The sequence below is a fragment of the Lolium perenne genome, chromosome 4, assembly GCF_019359855.2.
Source record: "Lolium perenne isolate Kyuss_39 chromosome 4, Kyuss_2.0, whole genome shotgun sequence".
In the NCBI taxonomy this organism is placed as follows: Eukaryota; Viridiplantae; Streptophyta; class Magnoliopsida; order Poales; family Poaceae; genus Lolium; species Lolium perenne.
The window spans coordinates 403126548-403143314 of NC_067247.2; the positions used below are offsets into that span (position 1 = coordinate 403126548).

Sequence of the window (16767 nt, forward strand, 5' to 3'; positions counted from 1 at the left end):
AGCTCGGGCTGCTATTTATAGGTCGAGATGGAAGACGGGGTTTTGCTCCAAGGTAGAGAGATATTTCACTGGACGCGCGCGGCACCGATCGCTCTCCGGCCATGTGAAGGTTAGCAAGAGCTAGTAGCTAGCTCGCTGGCCGCTACAGATGCACGCATGTGAGCTGGCTCTAGTGGAAGGAAGGAGACAAGTGAGTGATTTGGAGGGTTTCCATTTCTGGGGTCATCACGGCCTAGTGCTGGCGGAAACGATGGCGTACGGCATCCTATAGCACTGTAGTCTTTAGCTTTACAGTACACCTGCTAATAAGCTGCTGCGTTGGTGTTTTGCGGTGTCATTCCGATCGGGCGCGTCGTCAAATCACGCTCGTCCCAGTCGTCGGTCATCTATCTATCTACTGTGCCTCCCGTGATCGATTTTCCAGGATGGTCTTCTACTACGCGGCACGTCCTACGGTTGCTACGCACGGCGCCTAGGTAGAGATACGTTCGTGCTAACTCATGTCGACGTGCAGACAAGGGGTCCCTTCACTTGCTACAACAACGCCGTTGGACGAGAGTGATGGGCTCAATATTTTCTCCGTTCTGGTATACAATGCCACAATCTCATTTCCAAGAAAATAACTCAATTAATAAATAGCATGATTAAAGATTAATTACGTGGACAACTTTTCATGTTGCGGCCTAATTAAACATGTTGCATGTGGTGTCTTTATCCCTATAGTTGCATGCAAGCTTCAAATTAATGTGCACCATTGCCGAGAGAGAAATCTAAGACTGTGGCATTGTATACAATCACAATCTCATAGTGGGAGTAACATACAGTAGCTAGTAACATCACACATCTCAAGGTATTTTGGTGACATGGCATGCTAATAAATGAAAAAAAGAGTGAGGTGCTAACTAGCTATGTTACCATGACATCACACACCTCAAGGCAAGATAAGTCTACAACATAATAAATGATATAATGCATGACACCACATATAAGTTACTACTCACTATGAAGGTAGTAACCTAGACTAGTAACATATGCCATGTTACTAGTCTAAGTTACTCCCCACTATGACCAGCCTAATCCACTTTACTCAAGAAAAGATAGCGGCCTTAGAGCAAGTACAATAGAGTACAGTAAGCTGACTATAAGATATTAAATAATATTTTTTAGATTAGTTGGAGGAGAGAGAAGGGGAGAGAGAATAGAGGTGGGCTATTATGCAATAGTCAGCTGTTGCACGTGCTTCTAGGAACTTTGTGAGAGTGAAAGGTGGGCCATATGTTAGTAAAGTACTTCATTCTTATAGGCAACTATTATACATGTTAGCTATACAGTGACTACAAATGACATAGCATCTTGTTATAGCCAGCATACTATTGGAATTGCTCTTATATAGATGAAAATCATACTTTAGGTTGTGCTATTGTATTCAAGAACAGAAGGAGTATTGAGGTTGAAACGGTAGGCCTTAGCGATCCCCTACAGGGCTAGCCTTCAAAAAAAAAATGATCCCGCTGCAAAAAGGAGGCGAACAATTATCTTACAAAAATGAGACGCGGGCAAGTGACTAAATGGATTCAACGTGTCCAAGTAAAGCAGGTGCAACAGGGTGGGTGTTAAACACTATGTATATCTACCATATATGTATGTTGTAGTGCACGAACATATACAGAACTCCCTTCATGTAGTTACCACGGTGATGGCTTTTCTCACCCTGCTCGGATTGTCCTAATTGGAAGTGGGTATCTTTACCTCATGGCGAGAAGAAATTCGTGATTAGTGTTCCTTCCTTTGATGACCTTGACCGAATGGATGGTATACAAGTTATAGTTTCATCTTTCACTTCTACTATTTCTATCTCCACTTGGCAGTCATTTGAGATTCCTCATAAGTTGGAGCTAGAGAAGGCTTGGGTACCTGCGGAGGGAGTGCCCCACACTTTGCGGCATTTCTTGGGCTTGTGGGCTTTGGGCTCTCTTGTGGGCAAAATTATGGACATTAGTGGAGACATGGCATTCAGTCGTGGCCCGTAACGGGCTATAGTCCCGGTTTGCCAACCGGGAATATACATGCGAGATTAAAAGCGAAGCCTTTAGTCGCGACCCAGTTACCAGTCGGGATAAATGGTCATCCACGTGGCCGCGATACAGGGTTTGGGCTGGAAAACATTTTTCATTTTTCTAATTTCATTTTCCTATTTTTTTTCATTTTCTATTTTTCTTTTTGTTTGATTTGTTACTCTCTCACTTGGACCATTTTTAATACTAATTACACTTAATATGTAGTCAACTTGTAGACTTGGTCATCACTTCTTCGTCGGTCACCCATCCGCACACTACTCCACCTCAGCGCGCTTAACTCCTTTGTTATTTCCTACTGCGCTCCCGCGAATATGATTGTACCTTGTTCTAAATACTACCATATCAATCCTATTAACTTTTATATCATTGTGTCACATTTCTGTATTTTTTGAAACCAAAAACAATATGTAAACCAGAATTGGACAAATAATATATGATTTATTATTAGAAAAATGTGGGTGATTTGAATATGAAATAATTATGTATTTATTAATTTATTATTATTATTATTATTATTATCAAATAATATATGCATTATTCATGTAATATGGCCAAATAATTAATATCTTGAAATCTATAAACCGGAATTGGACAAATAATATATGATTTATTATTAGAAAAATGTGAGTGATTTGAATATGAAATAATTATGGGAGTGGTGTTTTGGTACCCGGGAGCATATGCTCCCGGTTTTTAAATTTTCTTTTAAATACATTTTCAAAATTTTGAAAAGTTCGAACATTAAATTTAATAGGTACATCTCGAAGTTCTACACGTTTACAAATTGGTCTCACGGAAAACTGACATTTTTTACTATCGCTGTAAATAAGACAAATTTTGGTTCAAAAAAATGGCAGTGTACGTGACATTTTTTTGTCTTTTTCACACAAGTCATAAAAAATGTTCGTTTTTTGCAAAACTTGATGTACGTACGTAGAATGTCGGAACATAAGCGTGGAGATTTTTGTTCAATTTTTTTTGACATTTCAAAATGTTTTTCGGGAGGCAGGAGCATATGCTCCTATGTGCTGAATTGAATTTCTTTTCATTATGTATTTATTATTATTATTACCAAGTAATATATGCATTATTCATATAATATGGCCAAGTAATTAATATATAAACCAGAATTGGACAAATAGTATATGATTTATTATTAGAAAAATGTGAGTGATTTGAATATAAAATAATTATGTATTTATTCATTTATTATTATTATTATTATCAAATAATATATCCATTATTCATATAATGTGGCCAAATAATTAATATATAAACTGGAATTGGACAAATAATATATGATTTATTATTAGAAAAACATGAGGGATTTGAATATGAAATAATATGTATTTATTCATTTATTATTATTATCAAATAATATATGCATTATTCATATAATATGACCAAATAATTAATATCTTGAAATCTATAAACCGGAATTGGACAAATAATATATGATTTATTATTAGAAAAATGTGAGTGATTTGAATATGAAATAATTATGTATTTATTCATTTATTATTATTATCAAATAATATATGTATTATTCATACAATATGGCCAAATAATTAATATCTTGAAATCTGTAAACCGGAATTGGACAAATAATATATGATTTATTATTAGAAAAATGTGAGTGATTTGAATATGACATGCACGATAATGGGAGTTCTCCTGGACTATGTCACTGTTAACCAAATACTTACTAACCCACCACAACGGATATCACCTGAGTTTGCCGCTCTCTGTCGGCGAAAGTGCTGAATGAGCAGGGCGCCAAGGTTCATCATGTTCTCCATGTCGGGGTAGAACGCGATGCATATGACGCTCATCTCAGGGCTGGCCATGGCCCAGTATCTCCTTTGCGGAAGAGGGATTTCGCTAAAAAGGCGGCGAAGTAGCGAATATATATATGATTCTTATAATGTGCACGTGGAGGAGGCGGCATGGAGTGAATTTATTGAAAGATACATAGTTCATATATATTGAAAGACACATATATAGTTCATATATATATGAAAGACACATAGTTCATATATATGAAAGACACATAGTTCATATATATTGAAACGATCAAGTCACAGTTCATACAAATATAGAAGACAACCAGTACTCATTATCTCTAAATATTAAGATGATCAACATGGCTATTGTAGCCAACTAGCATCCAATGCTTCCTAGAAATCTCGAAGCCCAGGCGAGCGTCTGGTGCTGCATAGTGCACTTGCTCGTAGCTCAATGGATAATTGGTCCATCCAAAAATGAGCTCATCTTCTTTTTCTTGCGCGGCGACGTCCATCTTCTTATTGTTGTACTTCTTCTTCTGCTCAAGGTTTGTCCCAATGGTATAGTTTGCCAAATCATATAGACTTGGAGTGGGCTTGGTGGTGGGGTTCGGGACTACCTTCTGGAGGTCGTACGCAGAAGTGATGTGAATGCCATAGGGACTTAAGTTTTTCACATCATTGCCGATAGCGGCGCCGCAGAATCTGATGTTCCCGTCCTGCAAGAAATCCTTGAGCACTTGTGGCACTTTATCGGCATGAATAATTTGGAACACCAACGTCTCAGACGCCACCGAGAGTTGAAGGATGGCGGCGCGCTGATTACGCACGCGAGGGTAGGTGAACTCGGAGTCCAACCCAACGCACTTGGTCGCTGCGGCGTCGAGAAAGTCCCTCTTCACGCCCCGGATCCACTTCTCCACCATTCTTGCACGGAGCGTGACCGTGACCTTGAACGCCATCCCTTCGCCCTTGAGGTGGTACACCCGTGTCCGAAGAACCGGGTCGCGCACGAGGTGCTCCATCGATGAAAAGGGAGAGAGAGCTAGCTTTTGCAATGGTGGATGAGGAGAGAAGGCCGGAAGGAGTGTGTGTGTGTGTGGAAATGGTGAAGAATTATGGAGCTTATAAAGCAATTGGAAGAGGAAGATGAACAGTGGCTGGCCGCGCCGGTGGCTCGGATTCCACGCCGACGCTCGATTTCGACGCGGACAGTAATGGCGACGCGCGATCGGCCTCCGCGGGAAACGAACCGTTTGACTTTAGGTCCCGGTTTGGGATACGCGCTGGGACTAAAGGGGGTACCGCAGGCGCCGCATGGTGCAAAACCCTTTAGTCCTAGTTTGGGAGACGAGCCAGAACCTTTGGGTCTTTACGAGCCGTTCCGTACGATGTAGCGTTTACAGAGCGACGTGGCTAGGCCTTGGGTCCCGGCCCTGGACACGGCCGGGACCAAAGGTGTCTGACCAAAGGCCGATTTTCTACTATTGGGATGTGGACCTCCTTAGCCTCAGGCGCAGGACGGTTGTCCATATTCAGGTGGCTATGATTAACTCCAGGTTGCTTGAAAAGGCTGTTGATGACTCAAGGTGTCGTTGGCTAATCGACGGTACCTCGGAGGAGGGATCCTCACGAGGGGGAGAAGAAGTAGGGGCCATAGGGCGGAGTGCACACGGGACAGTGGTACGCGATTTACCCAGCTTCGGAACACCTGCACGATGACAGGGCCTACTGCTGCTTGTCTGGAATTATCTTGGCGCTTTCGCGTTGTTACAATGAGTTGTGGTTGTGCCTCTAGGGCTCCCGGGATCCGGCTTATAAAGGCGCACGGATCTAGGGTTTACATGGAGAGTCCTAGCCGGATACAGGTTGCCTAACTACGGTACAATGTCTTGCCGTGCACGTCAAGGATCCGCCTTCCTATCTACGTCGCACCGGATCCGGGTTCCTTAATGGGCCTTCGTGGATCCGGGTTCCTCCTTAAGGTCGGTCAGATCCGGCTCCCTTCTCCTGGGCCGGACTATCCGTCAGGATCAACAGCAACTGGGCCGCCCGATGGGCCACATGCCGCATCACCATCTGTGGGCCACCCGGGCTTGCCGGATCTAGGCACTGTCGATGGTACACCCATGAAGTATACCCACAACAGTAGCCCCCAGAGTTCTCCGAGTTTCGCCTCTTGTTTCCGCCTTGCTTGTCCATCATGGTCTCCGGCAATGCTGGTAACGCGGAGAAATTTGAAGAACTCCAACTTATTATTTTCGTCTTTCCCAACCTTTAGTCAGAAAATATTCCCATCCTGCGGGACTTCATCCATCGACGGTTCAAGACACGTTTCCGGGTCACTTCCCTGCTTGCGAACGAGAACTGCGTATCTTCGCGCGATTACCCGGAATCTTAAAAGACTCAAACGGTTCCGCCAATTCTGGCGCCATTTTCGCGCGATTTGCGCGGTAACTTATCCTTAGCCATTTTTACCGTTTAGGGTTTGGACACATGTCACGCATCCAACGGTGCGACGCTTGCGTTCCGACCACAGGATGTGGAGCACGAATCTCCTCCCTCCGGCCTATAAATATCCACCGTCAACCCTAATCTCCCATTCACCCCCTCTTTCACCTCTCTGCGAAGCGCCGCCCGCGAGCTCCTCCTCCGCCGTGCCGGAGTCTGCCGGAAAATTCGCCGGAGCTTCGCCGGAGCGATTTCACCACCGTGGTGTTCATCGAGTTCTTAACTCCGGCGAGCCACCGTATGAAAACCTCGTCGCCGGCGACTCCGACCACCGCGGAATCCATCACAGTGAGTTCTCCGAGCTTCAATCTTTCGCCATAGCTGGTAGGGATGATCCTTAGGACGAAGACGTGGATCCGACTAAGTCTTGTTTTTCCGCGATCTCTTTGTCTTCACTTGTCTTCTGCGACTCCGCCTCCAACCTCCGAGCCAATCATGGCGACGCCACTCTCCTCCGCCCCTCCTCCCTTCGTCCCAGTCCAGTTGGATCCCACTAAGGATTCCGGCAAGGACGCCGAAGGCACCTCAGCTATCCCGGAGAAAACCTCCGGGGCAGAGCAGGCAGAAAAGAAGGCGGAAGAAATCGCCGCCAAGAAATCCAAGGCCCGCCAGCGGGACTTTGAGGCCAAAGGGAAATGGTGGCCCTGCACCACTACAGAGATGGAGCTGAAGAACTTGGAGGGGGAAGGTTTCCTTCAACCCGGAAGCTGGAGGACAGTTCCGAATGCCTTGGCTCCAGCCCCCCAAGACAACGAGATGGTGCTGACTAAAGCGCTAGTAGAGCGAGGCTTCTCGTTCCCGCCTTCGGACTTCTTCTCGGAAATCCTGAAGGTATATGGGCTCCAGCCCCACAACATCTCTCCGAATAGCATGCTAGCGATCAGCAACCACGTCACCCTCTGCGAGGGCCATCTCCGGGTACCTCCCGAACTCTCCCTGTTCCAGTACTATTTCTCCGTCAAGAAGGAGAAGATCCGTCAGAGCTCCGAGTTGGCGACGTGCGGGTCTATCACCTTTATGCTCCGCCCTGGCCGCGTCTACCCACCTACCGACCGCCACGAATCCGCGCGGCACTGGTCTGGGGGTTTCTTCTATCTGAAGGACGTCTCCGACCCGGCGGGCGAAAGGAAGCTGCCGCCATTCAAAAACTGCCCCGCCAGCGAGACTCCGGCGTGGACGCAGTGCCCCCACCTCTCCGAGTCGCCCCAGCTGACCCGCGCTGTTAGGCGGATCTGCAAGCTCACGGAGGAGGGGCTGACAGGGAAGGATCTCACCTTGTCCTGGTTCACCAAGCGGATCCAGCCGCTCCAACACAGGGACCGCTTGATGTTCCATTATACAGGGCGCGACGAGCCAATGCGCGCCACGAAAGACAATCTTTCCGCCGACGCCATCGACAAGAGGATCCGGCTCCTCATCAAGATTCCGCGTGAACTTCATGTTCACGTGTGTAACAAAGACATCAACATCAACGGTTCCAGAGCCGCGGTATGTTATCTTTGTTGGAGATATGCCCAAGAGGCAATAATAAAATTGTTATTATAATATCTTTGAGTTTATGATAATGTTTACATACCATGCTATAATTGTATTAACCGAAACATTGATACATGTGTGTTATGTGAACAACAAGGAGTCCCTAGTAAGCCTCTTGTATAACTAGCTTGTTGATTAATAGATGATCATCGTTTCATGATCATGAACATTGGATGTTATTAATAACAAGGTTATGTCATTATGTGAATGATATAATGGACACACCCAATTAAGCGTAGCATAAGATCACGTCATTAAGTTATTTGCTATAAGCTTTCGATACATAGTTACCTAGTCCTTATGACCATGAGATCATGTAAATCACTTATACCGGAAAGGTACTTTGATTACATCAAACGCCACTGCGTAAATGGGTGGTTATAAAGGTGGGATTAAGTATCCGGAAAATATGAGTTGAGGCATATGGATCAACAGTGGGATTTGTCCATCCCGATGACGGATAGATATACTCTGGGCCCTCTCGGTGGAATGTCGTCTAATGTCTTGCAAGCATATGAATAAGTTCATAAGAGACCACATACCACGGTACGAGTAAAGAGTACTTGTCAGGAGACGAGGTTGAACAAGGTATAGAGTGATACCGATGATCAAACCTCGGACAAGTAAAATATCGCGTGACAAAGGGAATTGGTATCATATGTGAATGGTTCATTCGATCACTAAGTCATCGTTGAATATGTGGGAGCCATTATGGATCTTGTCAACACCCGGATTTTTAAGTCCATATGCCTGTTATGCCATACATCGCAATCCCAGGAATATTGTTGTTGCGAGACATAACAGTTGAATATCATAAGTCATCATTCCTTTTACATACCATAGTCGTCTTACAAATAGAGATCACATGATCCAATATTACACAAATAGTTGATCTATTGATCAACAAACACAAGGTTCATAGTTTCATAGCGGAAGCATAAGTAGAAGGGACTCTCTAGTCCACAGGCCAACGTCTGACGTCAGAAGATTCCCTTGTTGTCGTAGGCGTCCTGCTGGTCGTCATCTTGATAGTTCTGCTCCTCTTCATAGTCTGGCCATTTGAATAGCCAGGGACACAGCCGTGAGTACTTTAAAGTACTCACAAACTAATACTAATTGTAAGTGCTAACAATTCTAGTAAGGGGTGCTAAGCTCTAGTTTATTTTGCATAAAGCCAATTTTAGTTCACAAACATTTTAGTAAACAACTCTTCATGTGCTAACTAACTCAAGTGGGAACATTAGTGTCATTCCCACAACTCTGTTGTGATTCGAAGTCAAAGTCACCTTTCCAATTCAAATTCACAAGTCACCATTCACCATTCATAGTTTTTAGAAAAGTTCTGATGACGGAACAGTATGGCCTTTCCAATCGTCCATGATCATGACGCGGCTATTCGAATAGGTTTAACTCTGCAGAGGTTGTACACTTGTGCCACAACAATTGCAATAGCTCGTCAGGGGTAACTGGCCCTGATTTATCGTACGCAGTACGCGAACTACCAATCCTAACCTTTCATTTACATACCCTAGTATAGGCACCTCTCCCCATGAGCTTGGCCTCCCAGTGAAGACAGACAGTCAGCCTGGGAACTGCATAGGGCTTGGGCCGGACATTCACCTCATTTCACATCATTTCATATCACTTCACCAGTACGGAGGCAGCCTCGGCATAACCCCTATGACGCTTGTTCAGAGGGAACCCATACTAAAATACATAAGTTTCCAGTTAAGCCTTACCCAGATTCAGGTATTGTGGGGGTACTTATAAAATTGGAATGGTATCGCATCCGAACCCAACCATCAGTTTTTGGTAAAGTTCACCCTGTCATTCACCAGTCATATTCACCTTCAAAATCTTTCAATAGAATGACTCATCATTCCAAGGTTTTCAAAGTCATTTCACACACACTTGTTCCCATCTAGAATAGTCATCTTTAATTTAGCACTAGCATCTAAGTATGAGGGGTGCTAAGTACTTTGCTTTGCTTCTAGGCTAACTTCGATACTCTTGTACTAATCCAATACTAACCAAGCGAATCATGAATCAAAAGTACTTTGATAAAACAAAAGTAAATAAAGCTTGTAAAGTAAAACTGGGAAATAAGATCATAAGCATAAAGTAAAAAGGGTAATGCCTTGCTCATAGGGAGCTTTGCACTTTGCAAGAGTATTATCTTGCAACCAAAAGGGTTTGCATTAGTCTAGCTTGCATTGGTAATAGCTTGCCTTGGTTGGTGATGTGATCAAAGTTTTCTTGCTCTTCCTCTTGGTAGAAGACCTCTTCCTCTTGATAGTCTCCGGTACTAGCGTCTAAAATACAAATACGGGGTATACCATCATCATACCAAACTTACATACTAAACTAAGCACACACAAGATTTACACAACTTAAACTAGCATCACACACTACTATTAAGTGGGTGGATGTGTTCCTTTCTTATTTTAAGAAAAATAATTTCCTCTCATACTAACTTAGGTGTTACTTTTAATTACTTAGAGAAATAATTTCCTCTCATTATCTTATTAAGATTTAATTTCTCTCATGAACAATACATGACCTAGGTTGACCAAAGTCAACCTCTTCATACTCATCATTTAAGAAAATGATTTAAATGAGGTTCCATACCTCATGCAATTTAATACTAACATGGTAGTGATTTAATGTCACCAAATAACTCAATATGAGATTTTATAGACCATGGTCTCTACCTCATGTTGAATTACTTGAGAACAAGATTTAAATGAGAGGAAAACCTCTCATATGATTTAACACATAGCTGTAACTAAGTTAAAAACTACCATTAAGGTGATTTAATATCATCAACAATTCATATGAGACATATATGACCAGAGTCTCTACCTCATTTTGAATTGTTTATGACAAGATTTAAGTGAGAGAAAAACTCCCCTATGATTTATTAATAGTTTTGGACAATATCTTTGACTAGAAATAGCCATATAGTCCTTTAATTAATCTAGGCCATGATCATTCAAAGTAAGTATGGTATATTTTTGCATAAACAATTATTACAAGTGTAATGTGATTTATAGGAGTTGGAATTAACTTAAAATCATTTGTGGTTGATTTTTAATAATTATTCTAAGGCAGAAAAGTCCATGTCTTGTTTATTTTGCTACATTAATTCTACAATAGATATGGGTTTGAATCCAATGGCATTGTGTAGAGAAAACTCTAAGCTTTCCAAATATATAGAGTTTGTAAAATTTGGCCAAGTAGATTTGGAGTTATTTGATTTCTAGCAAAGCATCTGATAGCAATTTATCTAAAAAGGAATTAAACTAATTTCGAATTTAAACTGGGCGGGAAACGAAGTGGGCCGATTTAGTTTGAAACGCGGCACAGAGGAGTTGGGCCGGCCCAGCTAACGCTGCGGGCCTGCTGACAGCAGGACCCACCCGTCAGTGAGCCTTACTCACCGAAACGGTAAGTTGCAACGCGCGTCGTGCGATCAGAGGGCGATCCGACGGCTGGCAGTCGTCGTCGTCATCGACGCGAAGAGCTTGCTGGAGCGGCGGAGGTAGGGGGTCGGCGGCGAGCTGGGACTCCGGCGAGCGGCGGCGTTGGTGCAGGTCGACGTTGTAGATGACGGCGAGCTCAACGGTGGTCGCTGGAGCTCCGGGGGTGGACTGTAGCGTCGGATTGATCTGCGGCGGCGCACGGGCGGCGAGGTTGCAATTGGGCGGCGGTGGCGAGCAATGTGGTGTGTAGAGAGGGTGAGGAGGCTCAGAGGAGGGAGGGAAGTTGCTTGGTGTGCTCAAAGGAGGAGGAGGAGCGCTCCTTTTATAGGTTGCAAGATGGCCGGGCGGGGTGCGGCAGGTCGACAGCGACACGGCGTCTCCGGCGAGGCAGAGGGGTAGGAGGGAGCAGGGCGAGGTAGGCGACAGCACTGCGAGGCTATCGCGTGTGCTAGCTAGGTGGGGGACATCCTGGCGAGCGCTGACGATGGCGGATTCTGGCGGCACAGACGCGGGGATCCGGCGGGCTGGTCGTCGGCGACAGGCGGCGCTAGGACACGGGTCCGTGTCTGGCGGGTGCGCGTTGCGGTGGCGAAGCTCAAGGTGCTCAGCGGTGGTCCAGGGGAGGCGCAGAGGGATGGGGCGACGCGTGCTCTGTGGGTGTCCGTGGCGCGCGCACGACTCCCTCGGCATGGCCCTGGGCTGATCTGGGCGTGACACGTGCCGTGGCTGTGGTGCATTTCTCTGGCCATGGCGGGTATAGGCAGGTGTAGGAGGTCGAGGTGGAGCTCCAGGACATGGTGGGCACGGCTGGTGAGGGAAGGAGAAGAGGGAAGCATGTCCATGTGTGACATGGCCGGCATGGCCATGCACACACTAGGTTTTCTTGTCCCCTTAGGGTTTCTGTGGGTTGGCTAGGGTGAGAAAGGTCAAGGGAACAAGGTGGAGTGATTTGGGGCAGATTAGGGTAGTGTAGGTCACTATTTCAAATAGTGTGGCATTATTCCATAATTGAAAATTGTAAATTTGCCCAATTTTAAGTGAGTTCAAATTGGTTGCAAGACTTGAATTGTGTGTGTTTGGTTAAGTCATCAATGATCAGAGAAGATGAGGTGTGGTGGTGGAATTTAGAAATTCAAAGAATTGCAAATTTGCTAAGTGGGAGATTGTTGCATTTGATAAAAAGTCTCAACTTTGCATGAGCATAATTTTTGATCCAAGATGAATTTGGCATGGTGGTCTTCACCAAAGTTGTTCACCTTGATGTGCTCTTGGATGACATGCAAATAGTTGGGAAAGTTTAGTTTGAAAAACTTGAAATAGCGAGGCTCAAAGTAGTGATCAGGCTATTAATGGCAGATTTGACCATTATTGTATGTGAGCCAATTTTGAGTTTGAATTTGATTTGAATTGTGTTTCTTTGATTTCAAAAGTGGTAATAAGTGTTGAGTAACATTATTCAACTAATGGTGAAGATCAAAATGGTCTAGGGTCAAAATTTATAAAAATGGCATAAGCCATATGTGAGGGTTTTGTGATTTTCTAACTTTTATTATTTTATTTCTCTTTGCTTCATTTTGACAAGAGTGAGGTTTATTTGGTGTTAGATTGAGTTAGGTGAAAAGTGCAAACCATTTTGAGGCAATGGAGGTGGCTAGGTCAAGATTTGATAAATTGGCCCTATGTGTATGTGAGTGAAAATGGAATTATCTCACTATTTGTTTTCTCTCTTTTTGATTTGATTTTTCTTGACTCCAAAGTGATTCTTACTAGTTTAGGAACATTTCCCAACCATTGAAACCATTCCAACAGGTCTAGCTCAAATATTTGCAAATTTGGCCATAACACATGAGAGGTGACATGTCAATTTTTCTTATTCTGGTAATGTGCTCCCCTTGCTTCACTTGGGCAAGGTTGAGGGTCAATTTAGGGTTAGATTAGGTTTAGAGATGGTTTCACACCATTTGGTCAAAGTAGAAGTGCATAGGACAAGAATTGGTAAAAATGGCTATGTGTCACATATGCCTTTATGCATATGTGGCATTTGATTTTTAATTTGACTAGGCTTGACCCAATTGATGTTGTTGAGTGTTGAAATGGTATATAGGAGTGATCCAACCATTCACTACAAGTCTTAGGGTCAAGATCCTCAATTTCACAAATTTGATATTTTGCTCTCATATGCCTCTATGCCATTATTACTTTCTTTTTAAAATCTTTTGTTTTATTTTGGATTGGGTTGGAGAAGTACTAGATAAGGTTTATGAGGGTTTTCCAATCCTCTAAATAAAGTAGAAAGGCCTAGGGTAAAGTTTTACAAAAATAGCCATAGGCACATATGCCTCTATGCATATGTTTGATTTTATTTTGGTTTCACACTTGAGTTGGTTGGTAAGTGCTTTGTGGAGTGTGTTGAGGTATTTCAAATCATCTACTCAAGGTAGACAACGCAAAGCTCATCATTTTCAAAAAGTATCCATAGGCCTGCATATGCCTTTTTCTTAAATAAGATCTTTTCTTTTTATTTTATTTTTCAAAGATTGATGACAAGAGGGATGAGGTTTAGGGTTTAGTAAGTTTTGCAAGGGCTCACCATCATTTTAGCAAAGTAAGAAAAGTAGAGTTCAAAACCTCCATATTAGGGCTATATGCCCACATATGTCTTTTCCTTTATTTTAGGTTTCCCAAAATAGATCAATTTGATTTTTGAGAAGGTTAGGGTTTAAGGTTATTCTTATTTGATTTCTTTCTCTTTTAATTTCATTTGGTTTGTGATCTTCACTTGATCACTTTAGGGTTTTAGGTTTTATCACATAAGCATAATAACACTCCTCATGGAAAAAAAACACAAGTAATAGGTAGGAGCACTAAGCATAGCACCCTATATAAGAAAAGTTTTTGTTGGTTCTCATTTTTGGAAAAAGGAAATTTATTTTCTCTTTGTTTTGAAATCTGGGGTGTTACAAACCCTTCCCCCTTAAACAAATCTCGTCCCGAGATTTTAAGAAAAGTTAGGTTCCTAAGAGAGATTGGGCGATATGATTTAGCAGGGAACATACTTGGCATGTTCTGAGGTGCTTCTTGAGCTTCGGTGGCCGTCATGTTGTAGTAGCGGCCGTTGTTGTTCGGGTTCTTTCTTGCGGCAAAGCGGCGTTGGTTCTGAGCAGGTGCAGCGGTGTTGCCGGCAAGCTTGGCGAGACACTTGGGACACTCTTTGGAGTAGTGCCCCACTACACCACACTCATAGCACGTGATGGTTGTCTTGTCCTGCTTGTTCGCAACGGGGACGGCGTTGCTTCCGGTCCTAGGGCCATTATTGTTGTTGTTGGGGTTGTTGTTGTTGTTGGTGTGATTGTTGTTGTTGTTGCCTCCGGGCTTCGGGGGTCCTCCATGGTTGTTGGTGTAGTTTGGGCGGTAGTTCTGAGCAGGGGGCTTGTTGTACTTTGGAGTATATCCTCCAGACGAGTGGTTGCGGTACTTCTGGGTATTGCTGGACCCATGCTGATTCATCATCCGGCGCTTGCTGTTCTCATTGGCTTGGTGAAGCTTTCCTTCCATTTGGATGGCGGAGTCCACCCGAGCTTCTAGGTCAGCAAAGGGAATGTTGACCAGTACGGTCTGCATCTCGTCATGGAGTCCGTTCAGAAATCTTTCTTTCCTCTTCTCATTGGTATCGGTCTCGTCCGGGGCGTACCTTGACAGAGTAAGGAATCTGTCACGGTATTCTACCACGGACATCCTGCCTTGCTTGAGTTCGCGGAACTCGTCTCTCATCATCTTGATCAGTCCTTGAGGCACATGGTACTTGCTAAACTTGAGTTTGAAATCCTCCCAAGTCATGAACTGACCTCCGTTCATGGCACGGGTGCTTGTCCACCAAGCGCGGGCTGGTCCGGCAAGATAGTGGGTTGCAAACAAGACCTTCTCATTGGCTTCCACTCCAGCTACTTCCAAGTTATTCTCCATCGTCTGGAGCCAGTCATCGGCATCGAGGGGCTCTTCGGTCTTGTTGAAGATAGGTGGGTTGGTGTTCTGAAAGTTCTTCAGTTTTGACCCAGGGTGGTCGTGGTTTCCATGGCTGTTGTTGTTCTGAGCGAGCTGTTGCAGTGCTGCAATGTTGGCTTGGCGTTCAGCTCTCTCGGCTTCTCGGTCGGCCATCATCATCTCTAGCATTTGCAGCATGGCGTCTTGGGTGGCGTTGCGGGTTGGTGGGGCCATCTGAACATCGGAGTGGATGATAAGATAAGAGGGAAATTTCTACGGTTGGTTTTGAATTAGAGTTCACGAAGTTCAAAATTTAAACATTTGAGTAGTGTTGAGGGGGTATAACCAACAACACTTTTTCATTCATACCAAACATCACACATTACAAATCTAACACACCGTTGGTTTGAAGAACCATTCATTCGCTCTACGATACAAGGGGATCCTGATACAACTCACACCTACTTAAGTGCTGGGGTGATACTACTCTTCCGGGTGGATTCTTCGTCTTCACGGGTGATGTGCTTGGCGAGAGGCGAGGGCGTTGTCCAAATCCCTGCGGGATTTGTACAGCCTGAAGTCCTGGGGTGCTACATAGGGGTTCATCTCCGTGTGTGGGGGCATGGTCATCGATCGTCCCATGGAGTCATGTCTTGGGTAGTAGATGAAGCGAGTGTTCTTAATCTTGTTCTCATTTTGTCCACACAGACGGAAAATTGCTTCTTGCATAGCTCTGACTAGTCCTTCCTTCCAAGTGTTTCCCGTTACAGAAATCCAGATGGTTTCCCATACCGGGGCTCCAAGCTTCCTTCGTAGATCTGTAGAAACTTCCCACCGAGGTGTTTCTCCGGAGTGGTTGTTGAGGGGTATTCCGAAGAACTCGGGATACGGGTGTCCTAGATATTCCACTAGTTGCTTCAAGTCTTTCTCGAACATCAGGTTTCCTCCGTGACCAAGCTGATAAAACTCCCATTTGTACTCCATCTATGAATAATGAGGAGGAGTTAGTTAGAGAAGTGCCCAAGTGTGCCAAGTTTTTATGTAGTAAGAAAGGTAGAGTATGAATGTTGTTTTTGAAAAGATCTCAAGGATAAGGGTGAGAATAAGTTTTTCATAAATATTCACTTCATTTGTTTTGAAACTAAGTTTTTCAGACGTCCATTCTAACTAGGGTCTCCTAAGGTCAAACAATGGCTCTGATACCAACTTGTCAACACCCGGATTTTTAAGTCCAGATGCCTGTTATGCCATACATCGCAATCCCAGGAATATTGTTGTTGCGAGACATAACAGTTGAATATCATAAGTCATCATTCCTTTTACATACCATAGTCGTCTTACAAATAGAGATCACATGATCCAATATTACACAAATAGTTGATCTATTGATCAACA

The 16767-nt window shown here is 43.9% G+C and overlaps 1 protein-coding gene across 1 annotated transcript; it reads right to left on the bottom strand.

The window, feature by feature from the left end:
• Nucleotides 1-4200: 4200 nt before the first annotated feature.
• On the bottom strand, nt 4201-4887 carry LOC127348168 (uncharacterized). The gene has a single exon (XM_051374257.1). The coding sequence runs from the start codon at nt 4885-4887 to the stop codon at nt 4201-4203; it is 687 nt and encodes a 228-aa protein (XP_051230217.1).
• Between the last annotated feature and the right edge of the window lie 11880 nt (nt 4888-16767).

What these genes read in the sequence shown, in the direction of transcription:
- LOC127348168 (XM_051374257.1), bottom strand. Translation starts at nt 4,887, where the DNA reads ATGGAGCACCTCGTGCGCGACCCGGTTCTTCGGACACGGGTGTACCAC.